At 44.0% G+C, this 20,476-nt stretch overlaps 1 protein-coding gene across 1 annotated transcript in view; it reads left to right on the forward strand.

Annotated features, from left to right (window-relative positions):
- Positions 1–9,024, forward strand: part of LOC138285856 (transient receptor potential cation channel subfamily V member 1-like) — a 342,258-nt gene extending 333,234 nt beyond the window's left edge. Inside the window, exons 16-17 of the mRNA XM_069226332.1 lie at positions 4,081–4,199; positions 8,131–9,024. Coding sequence (XP_069082433.1) covers positions 4,081–4,199; positions 8,131–8,339 — 328 coding nt within the window. The 3' untranslated portion in view covers positions 8,340–9,024. The remainder of the gene's footprint in view (positions 1–4,080; positions 4,200–8,130) is intronic.
- The last annotated feature ends 11,452 nt before the right edge of the window (positions 9,025–20,476 follow it).

Genomic DNA, 20,476 nt, shown 5'->3' on the forward strand with positions numbered 1-20,476 from the left:
AAACTTGCAATTTGAGCAGCTATTCAACAGCCCCACATGCAGTGGCGGCTGCCGCAAATCTCAAGGGGGGGTGGGCGTAGAGGAGGGACGGGGGGCACTATAAGAAAATAATAATAAACAAATCTTACCTCTGCCCATCGCTGCCACCGCCGCCACCGCCACCTACCACCTTGATCCTCTTCTGGTGCCCCAGCATTCAATGGGACACCATCACAGGCTCCCCAGCAATCATGCTGCTGCTTTCATGCTAAAGCTATCATAAAAGCAGTGTCAGGATCGGTCTGAGTGGCTTGGACTGCCTCTCAGACACAACCCTGGGGCCTGTGCATTTTCTCCAGCCCGTCTGGAGACGGCCAGCCAAGCACACATGGTCACTTAGGTGCACTCTCTCCTCCATCGCCTCCCACCTTCTGTGGCCCAGCCCGCCCCTCCCTTCACATGCTGCTGGCTGAGCCAACAGCTGAAAGATAAAAGAATAAAGAAGGATATTTTTTTCTTTCAGCTCTTGGCTTAGCCAGGGGGGCGATGCTCCTTAGCCATTGCGAAGGAACTGCCCCTGCCCACATGTGAGAAAGGACTTGCCCTTGACATAAAATGTTCTTTAATCACAAACATAGGCTTAGCTAAGTATAAGACTCACTCATGGTCAGACTAGATACTTATCGATTTTGACATCACCAAAAACTTTGCATCAATTACCATTGACCATCAGCAAGATCCACGCTGTCTGTCAGAGACATTTCCAGAGCCATATCAACCACTTTTTCCCAGACACTGCCCATGCCCACCAAGGAACCCAGATAAGCCACTCATCTTAGTTGAACGACCAGTCGTAAGCATATTAAGAATCCCAGATCAACAAAGACATCAACAAACCAATGATACTAAGGCAAACTCATGAATGAAACAAAAGGGGTCAAGTTTAAAGCATCAGTGGAAGAATCTTCAACTAGCAGGCTTTGGATAAGCAAGTCAAGACCACTAACAGGGACACAAACAGGCGAAACACCTGGCCAAGAAGTTCTACATCCAGTTAAAATAACAGCGCAGAAGGAAATAGCTCTAATTAACTCTTAGGCATCTACAGGGCACCACCCACCCTGTGCCTCATCAGTCCTGTATAATAGTTCTATGTTATTCCAACCTCAAGAATTAACACACAGTTACAGTAGTGGTTACACCCTCAATATGCACATATATACAGTGCGAGAATATCACTAAATCCCATCTACCATGCAATGAACAGACCTCCCCCCGCTGCATCCTAGATCACTACATCTTCCTGTGTGATCTCTGATATTAGGTGAATTGTGGAGGGGTAAAGAAATATGGTGAGGATCAGTTTTAACTTATGTGTCATCAGAGTCCTTGAGGACTTTAATCAATGAGAAATTTCAACACATCTGTCATGAAGGCTGTTGGTGAACTCCAGCGTTCTATATTGCACTGTCAAATATTCTAACTTGTTTTTCTGAAGTAACATGGGCTGACCTAAAACCAGTAACAGTAAAACAATTTCACTCAAAAATCATTCCAAGTTGGTTGGATTTACCAGGAGGTAATATTGCGCTTAGAAGTATCACTACTGCTTGGAGTGTTCTTGTCCAGAGCAAAATTACTGCCCAATTTGAGTCAACGAGGGATAAAATGTGGTATCGAATTAAGCACTCCTGATTACCACAGGTTTAATCCATTTTTGACCTCATTTCCCAGTGCACATTTTGCCAAGTTTTCCCTGGTGAAATCCGCATAGGAAAAAGTATCTCAAGTGTGCAAAACGTGCACATCTTGTAATTTCAAAGCAGGTGAAATTACAGGATCCCTCGAAATGAGTGTCTTGGGGAAAATATATGGTAGCGATTTCAAAATGTTAATAGATAACATTCATTTATTGTGATGAAAACACTTTCAGACAGAAACAGATTCATAAAGTAAAATCTGATTCTGGTTACTCGTTATCACACAATCACATAAGGGAATCAGTGAGTGTCTTGAAACAAAACCTAGTAAAAGCAAGTTAATCTAAACACAATACCTGTTCAATGTAATAATTGCTTTAAAATGTAACAAAATAATATCCTGCAAATCAAAACCCAACATGTGTCAATTATTAGTCATACGTTAATTCCACCACTTTTGGCTATTAAATTGGGTAAAATAGAAACAGTGTTTGCAAGAATGATATCAATAGCCTTTATTACAGCACCTTACACTGCAGTAATTTAAAACACTACAAGGCAGCAAGCAAACTGTATTTTTGTATATAACATTAGTGCAATATAGGGCCAGATCTAAGAGGGTCTAGTGTCATACAGACGACACATTATTGTCATTTGTTTACGCTAATGTGGTGTTAGTTGGCCAAAAATGCTAGGCCATATTTACAAAATGGAACCCTTTGCGCTCCATTATGCCTGCACCAGACATAATTTATGCAAAGAGGGCGTTCTCCCATTAGGGGGCTGCAAAAATGATGCAAAGAAATCCAAGAGATTTATTTTCGGCATTTTTTTCCTGCACTTTTAATGCCTGCTCTGAGCAGGCATTAAAATAAGGCTCCCATTGTTTACAATGGGCCTCTGGGTGCTTTGCAGGATTAGCCTCAAAACTGTTGATGCTAATCCTGCAAAGTACCAAACTAGCATCAAAAATTCTGATGCTAGTTCCCTAACTACTGCCATGGTGCACCGTATATTAAATATGGTGCACACGTGGTGACATTGGGGGGGGCGCTAAGAGGCGCAAACAAAAGTTCATAAATATGCCCCATAGTGTTTTGAGTAATACACACCAAGACAACAAGAATATTCTGTTATCACATATTTGCGTTAGTGTGCTTTCTATTGATTCAGTTATATTTGTTGGTGTTCATGTTAGTAGATTTCACTCTCAAAGAATTGGACATTATTCCAGACATGCAGCAGACGCTGTGCTGAGTCATCATTGGCTGCATTGCTCGTGTATAGCAGAGGGCTGAGGACCCTGAACGCAATGGAAGTTACATCTCACTGTGCGCCTCAGGCCTGCCCTAGTGGGTGAAGGTTGTTCTGATATGAATCTGTCAAGGAAACACCCAGTTAATGTTCTGAGTCTCTGACACCCTTGCGAGAGTACTGAAGTCGTTTCAGTCATTGACATCTCACAGACAGTAGCGGAATCCACTCTGTTCTGCTCTATGTGGGAGGAAGCCTTTACAGTATCCCCCAGTAGTGGGAGCCTCCGTGTTTGTCCCTGCTAGGGAGGGTGTAGTTGAACCCAGACTACTCTTCCCACCCAGGAGCGAGAGACAGCGAGAGCAACATTATTCCCCATTCCTCGCTCTGGCCTAATCTCATTCTTCCTTACTAGGTAGGTTAGTGGAAGCCATCCTGTCTTCGCTTGCATGACGACTACAGTTGTAACCGTCCAGCCGTACTCTCCCTAACTGCAACTGCCCCCTTCCCACACACCCAGGAGAGAGTGAGGAAGCCTTCCTTTTCCTTTACCTACAACAATTGGTAGACACCAGCAGTCCCACTAGCCAGTAGAGAACATGGCCGAGCCGGGCAAGCGGGCAAACCCCGGGAGGCTGGACCACTGGAGGCCGGTTTCGGTCACCAGGAGGCTGGTTTCTGGACCCGAAAGTGGTGGTGCAGTTACACGGTCCTGCAGCAACTTGTAATGTTGCCCATTTCATTTTTTGGACATTGGTTTTAGGGTGAATGTGCACGTCTCCACTTGGTCACCAATAACAGATACCTTGGAGGGGAGGACTCACTTAGTGTAAATGGGGGCTGCATTTATATTTTTGCCAGGGCTGCTTGAAGTTCCCAGTCCGGCCCTTGGTTAGAATAATAGAAATGATTACTTTGCTGCACTCCTTCTGAGGAGCTAGTAATAGAAAACACACCCAAAAACAAAGAGGGACCCTATCCTCTCCTAAGCAAGTAAGCCCACTGGATGCCATTCATTACTCCACTCTTACATGTTTACATTCATTAGACACCTTAGTTGCAGTCATTACATTTAATTACTGGTCGCTCAGGCAGGTTACTTGTGGCTGGGCTCACGGTCTAAAGCTTTCATTTCCTTTCTAAACAGAGTGGAAGAGGTGAACTGGAATGATTGGAACCAAAATGTCTCTCATCTGAAAGAGGAACCTGTGAATGGAACGGTAGAGGAACTGGAGATCTCCGGGAAGGAGGGCAGTCCTCAGAGAGGTGAGACACAAGCATCACTAATGATGGAGGTATCTAAAAAAGGGAGCACTGGGGTAATTCTCGCATCTTCATAGAGTCAGTGATTGGTTGGTTGTTCTGGTGAGCGAGAAAAGTCAAGAAATTATAAGTTTAGAACACTCCTATTTATTCACATTTCCCATCCCTGACAACTCATTCTTACCACACAAAACTGACACCCACTTCACTAAACAGTGCCTGGGCTGATCAGTCTTCCGTATAAGAGCTTTCCAGCCAGGGTTGCAGTCAGTCTCTGCCGAGGTAACTGAGGTGCATTTATACACGTACAAAATATGCCTCAGTACATGGCCGCTAGTCGAAGAGGTGGAGGCATGCATGGCTTGATAGATGTGACTTGAAAGACATCTATGTGGTGGCTAGATAATGGATGGTTGGATGGTGGGTATCTTAAAGGAGGAAGGGAGTGTTCAATATATAGATCATGGATACTCAAAGTACGGCCCGCGGGACTCATGCGCCTGACCTTTACATGCGGCCCTTCGAGCAACAGGAGCACTGGGCAGCTGTTTGCTCGACTCTGCACTAACAATAAATATATGAAATACACGCACAATCATTTATTTCAAGCTTAATTGGTGTTAAAGAAAGGAAGTAACTAGGGACTCCTGCACTTAATTTTAGAAACGCCTTCATTTTTAAAGACATCTTGCAACACAAGTGTAAAACTAAGACAGCCTCTTCAAAATAAAAAAAAGTGTATTTAGTTAGCATGCAGAACCTTTTCGCCTTAGTACAATTTATTTTATCAGTGCATTGAGATGTATCCATTTAAAAGCGATAGTTTTCAAACATAAATTTGGAAACATTAATTATTTCCCCTACCCTGAGAACACCACCAATAGTAAATTAAAGAGACAAGTCACTTGGTGTGTGCGCTTTATGGGTGGCCTGGGTTCCTATCATGCATGAACAGCATTACACTTTAATAAATCAAACATAGAAGCAGGTTTTGTGCAGCGCACACAACGAATCATGTATTTCGAGGTCATCTTAAATGTGATAATGCAGAAAAAGGAGGGAAATTGCCTAGGATCACGCAATTTGGAAAAGTGGGTAAGCCGGGATTAGTTCCAGGTTTTCTGGTTTCCCATTGTTTATTTCAGCCACTAGATGTATATAATTTGCTTCTCCTACACCTACCTTGCCACCAATCCCCCCAGCCACCCCATTCGACCGCCACTGCCCTGGCATCAATGCGGCCCCGATGCACGTCACAGACCAAACTTTTTGCCCCCTGGGAAAATGTTTGCTATTACCCATGATATAGATAGACTAGCAGACTGATGGGTGACAGGGAGATGAGCATGCACATGTCAGATGGTTGGACAGATGGATGACTTATGTTAGCTAGATTCATGAATGTGTGTGGGCAACGATGGGAATAATGCTTTAGAGAAGAATAGATGGCAGTGTGAATGTATGAAAGGATGGGTGGATGAGTGACAGGTTGGATGGACGGCACCATGGACTGAAAACAGAACAAAAAGAGTGATGATGGCGAAATAGATGGTAAAATTACATTTGTTGTCGCACAGAAAGATGCACTGGAGACAAAGGGGGTCATTACGACCCCGGCGGTAGGCTATAATGTGGCGATAGTACTGCCAACAGGCTATTTTCCAATATTTGGTCATAATACAGCCGGCAGCGGTCTACTGGCGTGGTGCTGCTGGTGGTAGCAGCGCCACCTTACTGCCATCCGCCAGTATGGCCACAGCCGGACTTCTGCCCTTCTTGTGGCAGCAATCCGGCTCTGGTCATAGGATGGTGGACGGACAGTAGCCACGGTGACGGTCTTTTGGCGGCCGTCGCCGCGGTGGTAGGCGGTGAATACCGCCAATGTGATAATGAGGGCCAAAGTGATGTATGCATCTTTTATGTTGATGTGGATGGTGTGAATGAGGTCTGATTGATTGTGTGCAGTGGAGGTGTCACGTTGTTTTTAACCTTGGTAATGTTCTAGGTGTGTGAACATGTTGTTTCGGAGATGCAATTAATGTATCTGATAGATATCATTCTGAATTTTGCGACTGATTTATCAAAACAAAAAGATTATAGCAAACTAAACATTCTTCTTCTGGCCATACATTTTGGTGGAATAATAGGAGTCTGTTTTTTATTATGAGTAGATAGTTGCCAGGGGTGTTTGTTTACTTTCTTTACTTTACTTTGTTATCCCTAAATTGTGCATCATTTGAGATGAGACCAGAACTCCTGCACAAGAAGGCTCCTTAGACTGAACACAGCCTCGGCTAGCTGTATTGAGTGCAGACTATGACCCACACTCATACCCTCCTGGCTCCCAATACATCATTTCATCCTAGCTGCCTGTAACCAGAACAGACTGGACAATGCTTGTAACTCAGGTTTTGAACCTACAGAACAACCATACTAGGCTGTATGTAATCAGTGCAGGTCACAGACAACACTCTTGGCTCCTGAACCAACATTCTATCCACACTATCTGTATCCAGAACGGGCCAGAGAATGATTCTGTCCTAGTTTTTCAACTAGTAGAACAATCATACCAGAAAGCCTGCAGCAGAGATCCTACAGGACAAAACCTATATTTTCAATCTGCTACCATCAACCCAAACCAAGGCTTTCAACTTCAATGAGGACTTGATCAGAATGCGCAAAGAGATCTGTGACATAGCGGTTGACATTGGACGACTTTAAATTAGTCCGTCCCTGCAGGAACCACTTCCTTCCCTCACGAATTCTTAAGTGCAACAACCACTTGCACAACGTTGACTGTAATAAAGAGCATTCAAGCGGATCTGTATCCTGTACTCGTCCCTGGACCTTAAAAGATTCTTAGAATGGCTGTCTTAACTGAAATATCCAATATAAGATGAGGGATTGCAGGCTCAGTGACCACCAAAAAACCGATTGCACAAATATATATGACTTTGTAAAATGATTCATAGATGTTGTGCGGTATAAGTACTAAATTATTTAATTACAAACTTTTTGGTGCCTGAGGATAATTGTTTTGGCCGTTTTCACAGTTTGATTTTACTCCCCTGTGCCTGGTAGAAATGATTAGCTGTAACTGAGATGTTTAGTCTTCTAAGTCTGAAAAGGGAGCATACGTAGGGGAAGTAGTGCCACCTAGTAGTCAGGCTCATTGTAGTGTGGAGTGCGGGCACACGGTGGCCTGCAGTCTACTTCCTGCCCACATGGGGTAACTTTCAGGGTTGCCACCTTTCTTAGAAACAAATACCTGACCTTTGTTTATGTTTTGCTGTTCTGGAACAGTCAAGAGCTGGCAGCTGAAAAGTAACTCCAGTGTAATTGTCAGGGTTGCGTTGTAACAGGGCAGTGTTTGCTCTAATAATCATTGTGAAACGATCTAGATACTTCTCAAATACTTTTTAGCTGATTTATTTGTGTTTGTTGTTTCAGGTTTATGTTTTAGAAGGGGAAATACCTGATTGTACGTTTTTATCAGTATTTTTACTGGCCTGGACTTAGAAAGACAGTTAGGCTGGCAAACAACCGGCAAGGTGGCAGCCCTATGGGTAATGGAAAAGCCTACATTTGCTGTAGGAGGAGAGGATGGTAAATGGATTAACAAGAGTACAAAGATATGCAGAAATATCCGGTTTCAGATCCCTAACTTCTGGGATACCAACCTGCCTGGTCACTGGTGATGTGGTGTGAATCATTTGTGGTTGTAGAAGAGGTCTAGGTGGAAGCGTGAGAAAAATTGTCCTCACAAAATGACCACCTTTCCATTGGTAGTATTGGGTTCTACTCACACATTCTGATTTAGAGAAGCTTCTCACACCCTTCGACAGAACTCTGCAACGTTTTGAACACATCTCTGCTTTTATAATGGGCAAGTTTCAGCTCATATTTCAATGGTCTGTTTCTGAATGTTTTACAGGTAATGGTTTCACAAACTTGCTGTCACGTATAAGAGAAAAAACAGCAAAGCAGGAGGAACAAATGCCCTTAAATTCTGTAGCAGCAACTCCTTCTGATGGCAGCACGGGTGACGCAAGGAGGAGATCCTCGGACAGCCTCACAGATGTTCAGATGGCTGGAGCTGGAAGTAGCAACCCCTTTCATACGAGCAATGTGTCAGGCCTATGAAAACCTAATGCAATACCATGATTTGATTTTCTGACCAATTATGACTTTCATTGAACAATACCACGACTCAGCTTTCAGACCAAATCCACCTTTGCTTCAAGCCTGATCCAATCACATGACTGAATGTTCAGAAGTGGTGAAAAATTGACCTTCAGGCACACTAAGGCATTTTCACTGCTTACCATCCTCATCACTTTCACTGGCCTCATGTTTTTCAGCACTGTACCTCTTGCAGTGGTGGTCAGGCTTCTTACTTTGGATGCGGTCTCAGATGAAAGGTTACTCGATGCCTCATCCAGACTTTGTTCACATATCCGATAAGACACTGCAATAATCCTTAACAAATGTTGTGTGTGCCTCTTTAGACTTAACATTTCTAGATTGATTAAAATCACTGAAGGTTTTTTCACTGTGCGATGAGCATCATATGCTGATATGCTATTATGCCTTTCTCCTGCAGCACCTGCCCTTCAACTGAGACCTGTATCTTGTCCTTAAGAATTGGGCCAAATTGGAAGAGCAAGTAAGAGCATGGGTGCAGGGACAGTGTCAGTGGCTTAGCAAGGATACCATGGACACTAAAACAAACAAGGAAAATGGGCCCTTACTATTGCTCCCAAGGTTGTACAGTAAACAAAACCTACAATGGGGTACAGTGGTTCCCTTAAATCCCCAAGCCCCGGAAATAGAGCATCTGGTTGCTAGTGCCAGATACACACTTGGGCATAGCCATGAAATCCAGTTGACATTAGTAGTATGTCTTACTCTATAATCAACGTTCTTTGGGTCGTACGTAGGATAAATGATAAAGATCACACATTCCAAAGACCTCCTTTCATCTGAATAGCATGAACTAATTCTGTTTACAGTGTAATGCCCTGCGTTGTGCCAACGTTGGCCCTCAACCTAAAGAACCCATGATTGAATTAGCTAGAACACTGCCAAAGATTCCACTATGCTTATTCTTAGACAGGAGCAGCAATCCGCATGTTCCCAGGGATGACATACATAGCCTCTTCTGCTAGGGAGCGGTCTCAAAAGATTAAGAGAACGCTAAATGTTCAAAGCATGCATTAGTTATCAGAGATAAGGACACCGGACTGTTACTCCAAGTCTTGTAAATGCAGGACATCAGCGTTCCAACTAATCTCAAATGACCTATTGTTATGTTGCATTTATCAAAGACAGCTGAACAGAAGCACAGAGTCAGAATTTAACCTCCACCTCTAAAGAACCCAAAGCTTTAATATTACTTACAACAGCACTTACAGAAGGTGGGCAGTGATATAAACCTGTGAAAAGTCAAAAGTGATACACCCCAGCTCCAGGGAACGCTGTTATCAGAAGAGGTTGATGGCTGCATCTAGTCCTTGCACTTAACAATGGAAGTGGAGAGGAATCATGCATATTGACATACATTTCTTAATGGAGGCTGAAGAGATAAACTGCCTGTAACAGGCAGATTTGTGCACAGTGAACTATGGGAATACAGAGGCACCCATGGCAAACTTGGTAATACAAGTATACACCAGGACCATTCGAATTCTAGATTTGTGCCCCATGACCCTTGATGTGGCCCATGAGTCTTGATAATCCAAACACATGCACCCCATACTTTAGGAATCCAGGTGTATGAGGCATGATGCTACAGATCTTGACATTTGCCCTGTGCCCCTGATGCATTCGCTCTGACCAGTGGAATTCCCGACGTGCAAATGAGCCTTTGGGATCCAGGCACTGATCTAGTCAATCAAACTATATGACAAAACATAATAAAAAAGATGCTGCCATGCCACTTGGATATTATGATCTGTAGTATTGATATGGTTCTTCTTATTGTCAATGAATGCAGACATTTCTCTCTAAAACGTCTGGGTAAGCCGTGCTGGCCATCAGTTTCAATTTATATGCATTGTATGTATGTATAATCACAGAGGCCTAGCGAAGACTTCCCTGAACGTCTGGTTCTGAGAATCAACAGTGTCAAGTAATTTGTCATATAGGATGGACAGGGAGGGCGATTAATCTTTGAATCTACAGAAGTAGCCACACTGTACCATCTTAGAATAACCTCCATTCTGTTAAACCTAACTTTCTGAAAACTATAAAGTACAAGTTAGCAAGATTTGTGGGATGTTCAACATCGAGAGGTGGCTCTACGGGCCAGCGCCAGGATATCCTCACGGGTGATAGAGTGCTTTAAAAATGCACATAACATGGGGGACAAATACAGCAAGACCCTGATTTTTTTACTTGATGAAGTTGGTGAAAACATTCAAACAAAAGCCAACAAACTACTCGTCCCAGGAACTGCACCAATACTGTTGACCCCTGCACACATATATCAGTAATGGTGCCTATCTTTAATCACACTGAAATTGATCAAGGGGCAATGTAAAACTGTGTAAATGGAGACTTGGATACTGCATGTATATTGTCATTGAGATATAGAGAACTGTTCAGTTGGTCTTCGTAAGTGGTGTCTTGGGTATTTTTCTTATATCTTCAACATTTTTCTGATGTTGTTTATATTTTTGATGTAGGCAGAACCCACCACCTTGGTATTTTGGTTTCTTCTGTTAGAATACTTTTGTTTTGAACATCTCTGGACGAGGTGGATCTGGCAAGGGTATGTGTGATGGAACAACGCATGCGCCAACCACGCATAACTGAACAACGCGGTCGGAACAAATGCCTTTATAATGATTTTTCGTTGTAAAGGCATGCCTAGTAAAGGCATGTGTGGAACAGCATGCTTGGTTTTTCCATGCCAGCCCCCCACCCACCCTAAAAATAAAAGTACCCCGAACCCCCACTTGCCCTAAAAATAAAACTACCCCCACATGCCCTTAAAAACTACCCCGATACTCCCCACCCACCCTGACCCCTAAAACCTACTCCGACCCACCCTTAAAACTGACCCCCACCCCAAAAACAAAACTTCCCCACCCCTAAAAACAAAATTACCCCGACCCCTCCACCCCACCCTAAAAATAAAACTACCCTGACCCCCACACCCGCTCTGAAAATAAAACTACCCGACCCCCTACCTGCTCTAAAAATAAAACTACCCCGACCCCCAACCACAAAATAAAACTACCTGGACCCCCCCCGCCCCTAAAAACTGCCCTGATAACCCCCCCGCCCTAAAAACAACCAACCACCACCCCCAAGAATAAAACTACCTCACACCTAAAAACAAAATTACCCCGATTCCCGAAATCGCCCCTAAAAACCTGCCCCCACTCACCCTAAATACAAAAATTACCCAAAACCCCCACCCCGTCCCTAAAAACAAAATTACCCCGACCCCCACCTCCGCCCTAAAAACCATAGTACCCTGAACCCCACCCCACCCCTAAAAACCCATCCCCCCAACCCAACCCTAAATAGAAAAATTACCCCGACCCCCCACCCCTGCCCTAAAAACAAAACTACCCCGAACCCCATCCCCACCTGTAAAATAAACAGAACCAACCACCCCGCAGCTAAAAACTACACCACTGCTAAAAACTACCCCAACCCTCCTCCAGCCCTACTTACCTGACCGCGTCCTACCCCGACCCACCCCACCCGCCCATAAAAACAAAATAACCCTGACCCCCCACACCCGCCCCTTAAAACCTGACCCCCCACCCACCCTAAATACAAAATTACCCCAACAACCCGCCCCTAAAAACAAAATTACCTCAACCCCGCACCCTAAAAACCCACCCGCCCTAAATACAAAATTACATCGACCACCCCACCCCACCGCCTCTCAAAACAAAATTACCCCAATCCCCCACACCCTAAAAACAAAACTACCCCCCAGCCCCACACACCTGACCGCGTACTCTCCTGATGCTGACTCCCTTTTTCTCTGCCTAACCACGCATGTGTGTTGTTCAGCACATGGGTAGTTAAGGCAGAGAAAAAGGGAGTTGTTAATGCATGCGTGGTTCCGCTTGCGTTAACAACGTTGTCATGTTTCTGGCATCATTGTTCCATACGTTTCCCCTGGCAGGGTGCCCCTCTCTTCTGAGCGCTTCAGTCTAACGCCAGGCCCCACCCCTCAAAGCATGATGTGCGTTGCCTAGCCACCCCTTCCCCCAACATCCTTTCTGGCACTTTAGAAGAACTTGAAAATCCATCTGGAGTGCAAATAGACTGAAAATTCATTGAGCAGGTTATCCTGCATGAGAACCAGAAAATGCTGACTGTGTGCACTTTCCGCCCTTGAGCTTCAGATCATCCAGGTGAGAACAGAATGTAGACTTTATGGTGCAAGCATTTTTGTTTTATTTCCATTTTGTATTTGTGCAATGCACGTCATAAATCCAAAATATCATTCATAAGCCAATAAAGTGATTTATGGGACAGAATGTGTTCTCTATTGTAAATGAAGAAGTTAAATCAGTGAGAGCTAACCGTTCTGTGAGTGTATTTTTTAGGTACCTGCAAAAAGGAAAACCCTTGGGTGGGAAAATTTTTCCAGCTTTGGCAGACTTTGTAGAAGCCACAGAATGTCAGCACTTAAATAGGTATGGGATGGAACAGAGGGTCTGGAGCGTGCACAGAGGGATGATGCTCTGTGCACGATGTAAGCCAGAGGCAGAGCCTGAGGACTTATACACAGGAATAGAGAGCTACTTCTGGAGGGGATGATGCAATGGGTGATGCGGCTGCATCTCTGGAGGCTGGCCAGATAGATTCTCCTTTGTGCCCCACCACCACAGCTGCTGAATGTAACAGAAAAAGCAGACAAGGCAGTTTGCATACATTAATTTGTCCAACTACCTTACATCTGACTTTGTATGTGTAGATATTTCTAATTATACATATATATATATATATATATATATATATATATATATATATATATATATATAGTTAGGACCTAGTTTCTATATAAAAACTGTTTTTTTTAACTTGCCTATATCTTTGGTGCCGCTTGACGAATCTTCACAAAACTTTCCAAAACAATTTGCCAGTCACTTCAGCTGCTGTCTGGAAAGTTTTGGGGTGATCTGTCTGGCGGGGGGGAGATGAGGGTTGAGAAAAAGGGTGGGTCCCAAAACATATTTTCCCCCCTTCATTTTTCCATAGGGATTTAGAACAGCAATAGCACAGAAACTACTGGACCTGGACGGAATTACACCAAATTAAGCAGCAAGGTAGGTCCTAGTCCAGAAAGTGATCTTTTTTTTGTTTTTGTGCAAATCCATTCAGTAGGTTTGAGAAATTAAGGGGAAAACAAATTTGTATATCTAGGGACGAGGATCCACAACCCCATGCCCATGCCAAGTGCATGGGCACTGCAGGCCCCCCCCCCCCCGGCACCTCCATTCTGCCAGCTTTTTCACGGCAGTGTGAACCGTCATAAAAAGGTGGCGGAATGGAACTCGTAATCCGGCAGGAAGCGCTGCTTGCAGCACTGCCCTGGGGGATTACAACCGCCGGGACCGCCAGGCTGGAGGCCATCTCTGGCATGGCGGTGGCGGTGTCGGTGGTATTGGCGTGGAATGTGGCGGATCGGACCCCCACTACCATGGCGGTCCGATGGCCACCCCGAGTCTGGTGGTCTTGAGACTGAGCACCTGAGTCTTTGAAAATTCTCCTGGCAGCTGGGAGCAGACTTCAGATCTACTTTGTTGTCCGTACTGATGTGTACCCGTCATGCACTACTTATGACCTCACATAATATATCACCCATGACATGTTAAATGACATAATTGATGACCTCTCTGTTGGCATCTCAAATTACATCATTGATGACATGACTGATGACATCATTCATGATGCTGTTATTCACATTACTCAAAATACCTTTACATCATTAAAATAAATACTAGTAAAGGGGCTATATTCATATGCAATAATCAAATACAGGATGTATTAAATAGAAATAATGTAGGCCCAGGTCCCAACTCGAGTTCTGCATGACAAAAATGATCTGTAAGGTAGTTTGTGGCATGAAAGCAAATTCCCGTTATTATTTTAAATTCTAGAGTGCAAGGAGAGGGGCAAATGGAATATGCTCTTCCCAGAAAGATAAAAATCTCTGCCCTCTTCATTGTGTAACAAAAGCTTGGGGTGATACTAACTCTGAGTTACTAAATACAGTATTCTTCATTTGGATATCTAGTTTTTTGTTCCTGTGGGCATGACCTTAAACATAGGAGACTGTCAGGAATAAAAAACTGAGGATAATAGGAACACCACTTAACAAGGACTTGAAAATAAGATAAGTGAGAAGGGAGGGTCTAACTGGGCCAAGATACTGAGGGGACCATGGGGTAACTTAAAAGCATAGCATATTACTAAACAGGTGGAATAAAAACGCTTATCGGAGAATAGGAGGGAAAGTGGAACGAGAATAAAAGAACCCAGACTAGACCCCAAACAGAAACAGTAGGGAAAGGAAGAGGGCAGAATCGTGAGAACGACTGAAACGTTGATTTTGAGGATTTAAAACAAATGTATTCTACTACCCCCTTTTGCTGTTATGTACCATCTTGCTCTTCTGAGGTACGGTGAGAATGGTCTCTTGCCACGGTCTACTCCCATGCTTTTCTGCAAAAGAAAAAAGGAACGGTCAAAAGCCTGGGAAAAGGAACAGGAAAGCTAACAAAAAGCTGATATGTGCCTAGCAGAGACTTACTGAACTTTGAGCCTCAGTTACAAGAAATTATGCATCTCTGCTGCAACGCAGCTACCCATCCAATTTTTTAATGCTGCAGTATGACAGATCTTAATGCCATGCTTGCACTGTATTTACAATATGGCGCCCCATGGAGTTAAGATCCTGGCTGCAGTAAAAAAAAAATGATGCTAGCCTGTGTGCTGCGTCGAAAGGAAAATTGACACTGTTGCTGCAAAAGTGACTCTAGGCTGTATAGTGGCACGTAAAGCAACGCAAGCCGTCCTAGCATCACTTTTGTGCGCTGAAAGCATAAAAAAACGAAAACTGCCGCATTGGCACAAAAAATAACACTCCAGAAGCAGATATGGAGGACAGAAGAGACCAGAGACCCCGGGAAAACCCTGGCAACCTCAGTACCAGCCTGTCAAGACAGACTCCCAGGGGAAGAGGAAGATGAAGTACAAGTTTAGTGGGGAGGAAAATAACATCCTGGTCACAGAGGTGACGGAGCACCAACAACAGCTATTTGTCACCTCAAAATTGCCATCAAAGAGGAAAGAGGACACATTGCAATCCATTATGGACAAGGTCAATAGTGTGGCAGAAGTCAAGAGGACAGTGATTGATTGTAAGAAGCCCTGGAATGATTTCAAGTGCAGGACAAAGAAGAAACTAGCTAGTAACCGCAAGGCAGTATTGCAGCCCGGTGGTGGAAGTCTGGCACCCTCAGAGTAACTTGGTGAGTTGGAGGAGATGGTGGCAGCTGTTATCCTTGAGGATTTGGTGACCGGAGTCCTGGAACAGGACACTGTAGCCAATGATGAGCAACAAGAACCACATGGTAAGTTGAAGCGAGTGACAAAGTAGCAATTAGATAATCTTGTAAAGTGAAAGCAGCCATGTCCCAGTGCTCCAACTCACTGTCTGCAGGCCAAAGGGTAGTATGCTGGCTCATCTATGGTTTAACATCAAATAAATTCACACTGACCAGTCACAATTTGCACAGCTCAGCCCAACTCCATCACTTTACTCCCTTCAATGTTTGAAGTGCAGCATCAGTCCATGTTTACCTTTCTTTGTAATCTGGTTTTTGCAGTGCACTGTACACCATCAGTCAGCACAACTACAACTCCTAGAATACCCAGCAAATAACATGGACTGGAACAATACATCAAGCATGCACACTGCTACCCTGCATAACTTGCCTGTGACAATGCAGGCCATCTTGCACCTTATAGCTACTCGGTCTCACTTGGGCCCATGCACACCAATTTAGATTGTAAATCCTTGTAATGGAATGGTTGTGTCATAGGAGAAACAACTCATCTGAGAGGGAGGTCAGGTGTGGGCTATGAGAAGTATCTACACATAGGGACATGGCAAGAGACATGTCTATAGTATCTTGAATGAAACTACATTGTACCCAGCTGACCTGGGATGCAGGGTGACAGCACACAGGTGTCAGCTGCCATGAAACGACCACATGAACTCCTCTCATCTAATAAATTGGACGGGGTGTTGGGTAAGTGAAAGAGATGCATATGAGAGGACCTAGGCCCTGATTTATACTTTTTTTTGCCGCATTACCGTCATTTATTGATGCAAAAGCAGCACAGACTTACAAAACACAATTGTACCAAAATACAATTACAATTGTATTTTGTAAGTTTGCACCGCTTTTGTGTAAAAAAATGACGGTAATGCGGCGCAAAAAAAGTATAAATCAGGGCCTATGTGTGTACAAACTGTTGTGGATTGTAGGTGCTGACTGTGCATGTCAAACTGCCATTTGGACCGAATGGGGAGACTGTGCATACTGGGGAGGTGAGAATGACATGTGTACTGTAATGTAGCCTCACAAATACACATGCACTGCTGGGTCTGACTGTGCCACACTTGTGTCATGCCTGGGGAGGGATGGCAGAGAACAGTCCATTGAGGTACTACAACCTACATGTCACGTGGACCTGGGGGAAGATGTAGCACATGCCAGGAGGGAGTGTGATGCAACATTGCCTCACAGTGCCACATGTAGAAGTTGGAGAATGTCAAACAGGGACCTGACAAGGGATACTAAGAACTACTTAGACACCACAAATGACAGAAGCCATGGAAGCTCCCAGGCTGAAGTGGGTGGGCCTAGTGATGTGGGAGTCATATGTAGGTACCTAGCACTATTACCAGCACTACTAACATGTGGGGCTATGCCTGACCCACAGCTTTCAATAACAAAGCAACATGTACCATCATTGGATATGGTCAAGCGTAATCTATGTGTCATAGGCATGTGAGAACGAATGTATGATCTGGGTAGCATCACTGCGTGACACTAACTTGTGTCCCAGGACTCAAAGTGGGTAATCAGAGGAAGCATATACACATCAACAGTGTGGGCCTAAGTCAAATGACGTATGACACTCTGCAGATAAACAATTCTGATCATGATGAAATGGGTGGAATGTCAGTGATCTTAATCTACCCAGTAGGGCAGGACCCATCCCCGTAGAGTAGGCACATGTGAGAACAATGAAGCAATACTGTCATCTTTAATGGAAATACATTGAAAATGTGCATCAATACACATGCTAAACAGGTGTACTACAAATCACAGTTAAACTGAAAGTGCTACATCTGAAAGCTTTAATGTCAATCTGATTACCCACGTTAACATCTAACAGAGATCACCATTGACATTTCTCTATCTCACTGCAGAGGATGATCCCATACGTTATGGCCAGAAGACTGTCCTAGGCATTACCGATGATGTGGATGACCAGCTGCAAACCATCAACCCAGTTACCCTCTAGCAATCCTGGGCGCCATCCAGACACCAGCTCCAGGGGTGCATGAAACTGTTGCAGGGTCTCCAGATGATCCGCCTAGCATCCATCAGACACCACCTGCCTGCTCACCCAGAGCACTGGACTCCCAGGACCCACAATTAACATTTCAACAGGCTGCGGTAGGAGCCTAGTGAGAGCTTCAGATCAGGTGCAGGAAGGGATGGAGACCATTGCAGGCACCCTAAATGCAGTCCATAGGTGCCTCAGCCACCATAAGAGGCACCTACTGTCTGCTCTGTGGCCTTCAGCAGTCCCCGGCGAACATTGCTGGTGTCCTGAGACATGAACAAATGCCCCAACAAAGTAGCATCAGTGAGGTTGCCAGCCAGTTGGGGGCAGTCAGAAATATCTTGGAGTCCATGGAGCAGAAGCAGGACTCCCTCATTGTCACCCTGGGTAACTACCAGCATAACGAGGCCGCAGTGTTGCAAAACCAGCAGATCCTCCTTGCTGCTGTGCTGTCTTGTGTGTTGCCACAGATGTAAACTACAGTTGACGCAGGATCCACATCTTCAGCCCAATGTGTGTGTGCCTCCATCTATTCCAACACCTGCAACACCCCTCTCACAGGAGGCACCGCATACATCAGAAGAAGAATATATGGACTGCACATCTTTCACCCACAAAAGTGCCCAGTAGCATTTTGCTGTGGCACATACCCACATTCTCCTCTGCCCTGTGCTTAAGAATATGCCTGTGTCAAATCAACTGGCACTGTCCTCTATTTCATTCTCCCTCTGTTGGCCTTGCACATTTGTGAACTGTTATTGTGGCCAATCTACCCTAATGGCAATGTGGTCCTCATCCTCACTGAAGCAATCCTCTTCTGCACATGTCCCAGGACATGTTTCCCCTATCGGCTCTGTCTGGATATCCACTGGCTCAAAACATCTGTTGGGTTGTTGTCATATGATTTGTTCCTCTGAACATCATGTCATTTTGCACATGTAAATAAAAACATGAGGTACAACCTGTGTGTTGTATGTGTGTGAGAAGCAAGACTAATTTGAACATGTTGCATTGTGTTAAGCAAATACTCAGACTACTTGCCAAAGGGATATGTGTGGATTGGAGCCAGAGACAAAGCCACACAGGCAAAGTGAAACATATTTGATTAATATGTTCTGTATGTTGACTAGCAAGCAGTTATCAAAGCTCTCGAGCATGAAGTGTAACAGGTATCATGAAGTCATTGTTAAAGCTGATTTAAGTCACACCACAAGTGGCTAGTCTAAGCTTGGATAGTAGCAACCGAATAACATTGCTGTAACAAGCAAATGATGCTAGTATAAGTGTGTAAGGGGCAGACATCACTGTGTGAGTCAAAATTATTAGATTAGGGTGAGTGCAATAACTACAACATCCCACCAATGCCTGTCCCATGACTTACCTACACAAAGCAACTGTATGAGAATACCTGTGTTGGGCTGTGTATGCAGTCACATCCAGATTGTCACATTCACTGCTCAAAGATGTTTGTAGATACCTTGTGAGATTCCATGGCCAACCTGAGAGGCACCTGTCCATAGTGAAATAACCCAGTCACACATTTTGCCAAACACTGCTAGGCAAGGCATGCCCCTAACGCTGCCTGAGCAGACATGGTAACTCTTACACAGTAAATCATGATGGAGTCTTGTATGTAGCAAACAACATCATTTAATGTGACCTTAAATATCTGTAAGGAACACTACTCAACCTACAAGACCAAACTATCCTGACCTAACCTACACTCCCTTATACTAAATACTAACTACAATTACCTTAAAGTAACCTACCTTACTCTATAAATTTAACACCACATGATAAACATCAACCTACCACCCTCAGTAAAAGACATCTTCAGACAAAGACAACAGAAACTACATCTATACATCAACTAACTACACATTTAGGCCTAAACAAATATATATTTTTTAGAAAATTGTTATAATATTTCTTGTATTTTTTTATTTTGTAGAATCACATAAATTACACACCCCCCACTAACATTTCTAATAAAACCAAACCCGTAAAAATGTACCCACCCCTACTAAAACTGCAAACTACAAAACCTATCCTATACTACACGAACTAACCTAAATCAAGCTATATAAAACTCCTACACTAAAGAAAACCATGTACAAAGGGAAGAAAGGGTCCCTGTGGCTCATCTTGTCTCCTAGGGTCTCTGTATTGCCTGCTTGATTGCATTTACCAGAATGAGTATATTGTCCTTTTTGTGCTCCAGGCCCGCTACATGAAATTTAAGGTCTGATATCTCCTTACGGATGCCCTGCTCAAAGTTTGCAGTGAGTCCTGGTGGTGGCGCTTGGGAGATATGGTCCTGTGTGGCTTCCTGTAGAGGTGGATGGTCCCGCTCCTGTAGACCCACCCTTGCCTGCTCCGCGAGCATTTCTGGTGGTAGGCCTGTCAAGAGTTGGTGCTCCCTGTGGGGAATGCTGCCAACTTCCCGGATGCCTTTGCGTTCTTGTATGTTTTCACCATTTTGCAATAGGCCTTATGGACCTTCTGGATGTACTTGTATCTCTCCTCCCTCGATCTGCTGTTGCCTTTTCTGCTCCGGGGTCATTGTCATTGTCAGCTTTATTGTTCAGTTAATTAAAACCATTACAATAATAAGAAAACAAAAAACAAAAAAAATGAAAATAAAAAAGCCATCATCTTAA

This window comes from Pleurodeles waltl, chromosome 3_1 (assembly GCF_031143425.1).
Source record: "Pleurodeles waltl isolate 20211129_DDA chromosome 3_1, aPleWal1.hap1.20221129, whole genome shotgun sequence".
In the NCBI taxonomy this organism is placed as follows: Eukaryota; Metazoa; Chordata; class Amphibia; order Caudata; family Salamandridae; genus Pleurodeles; species Pleurodeles waltl.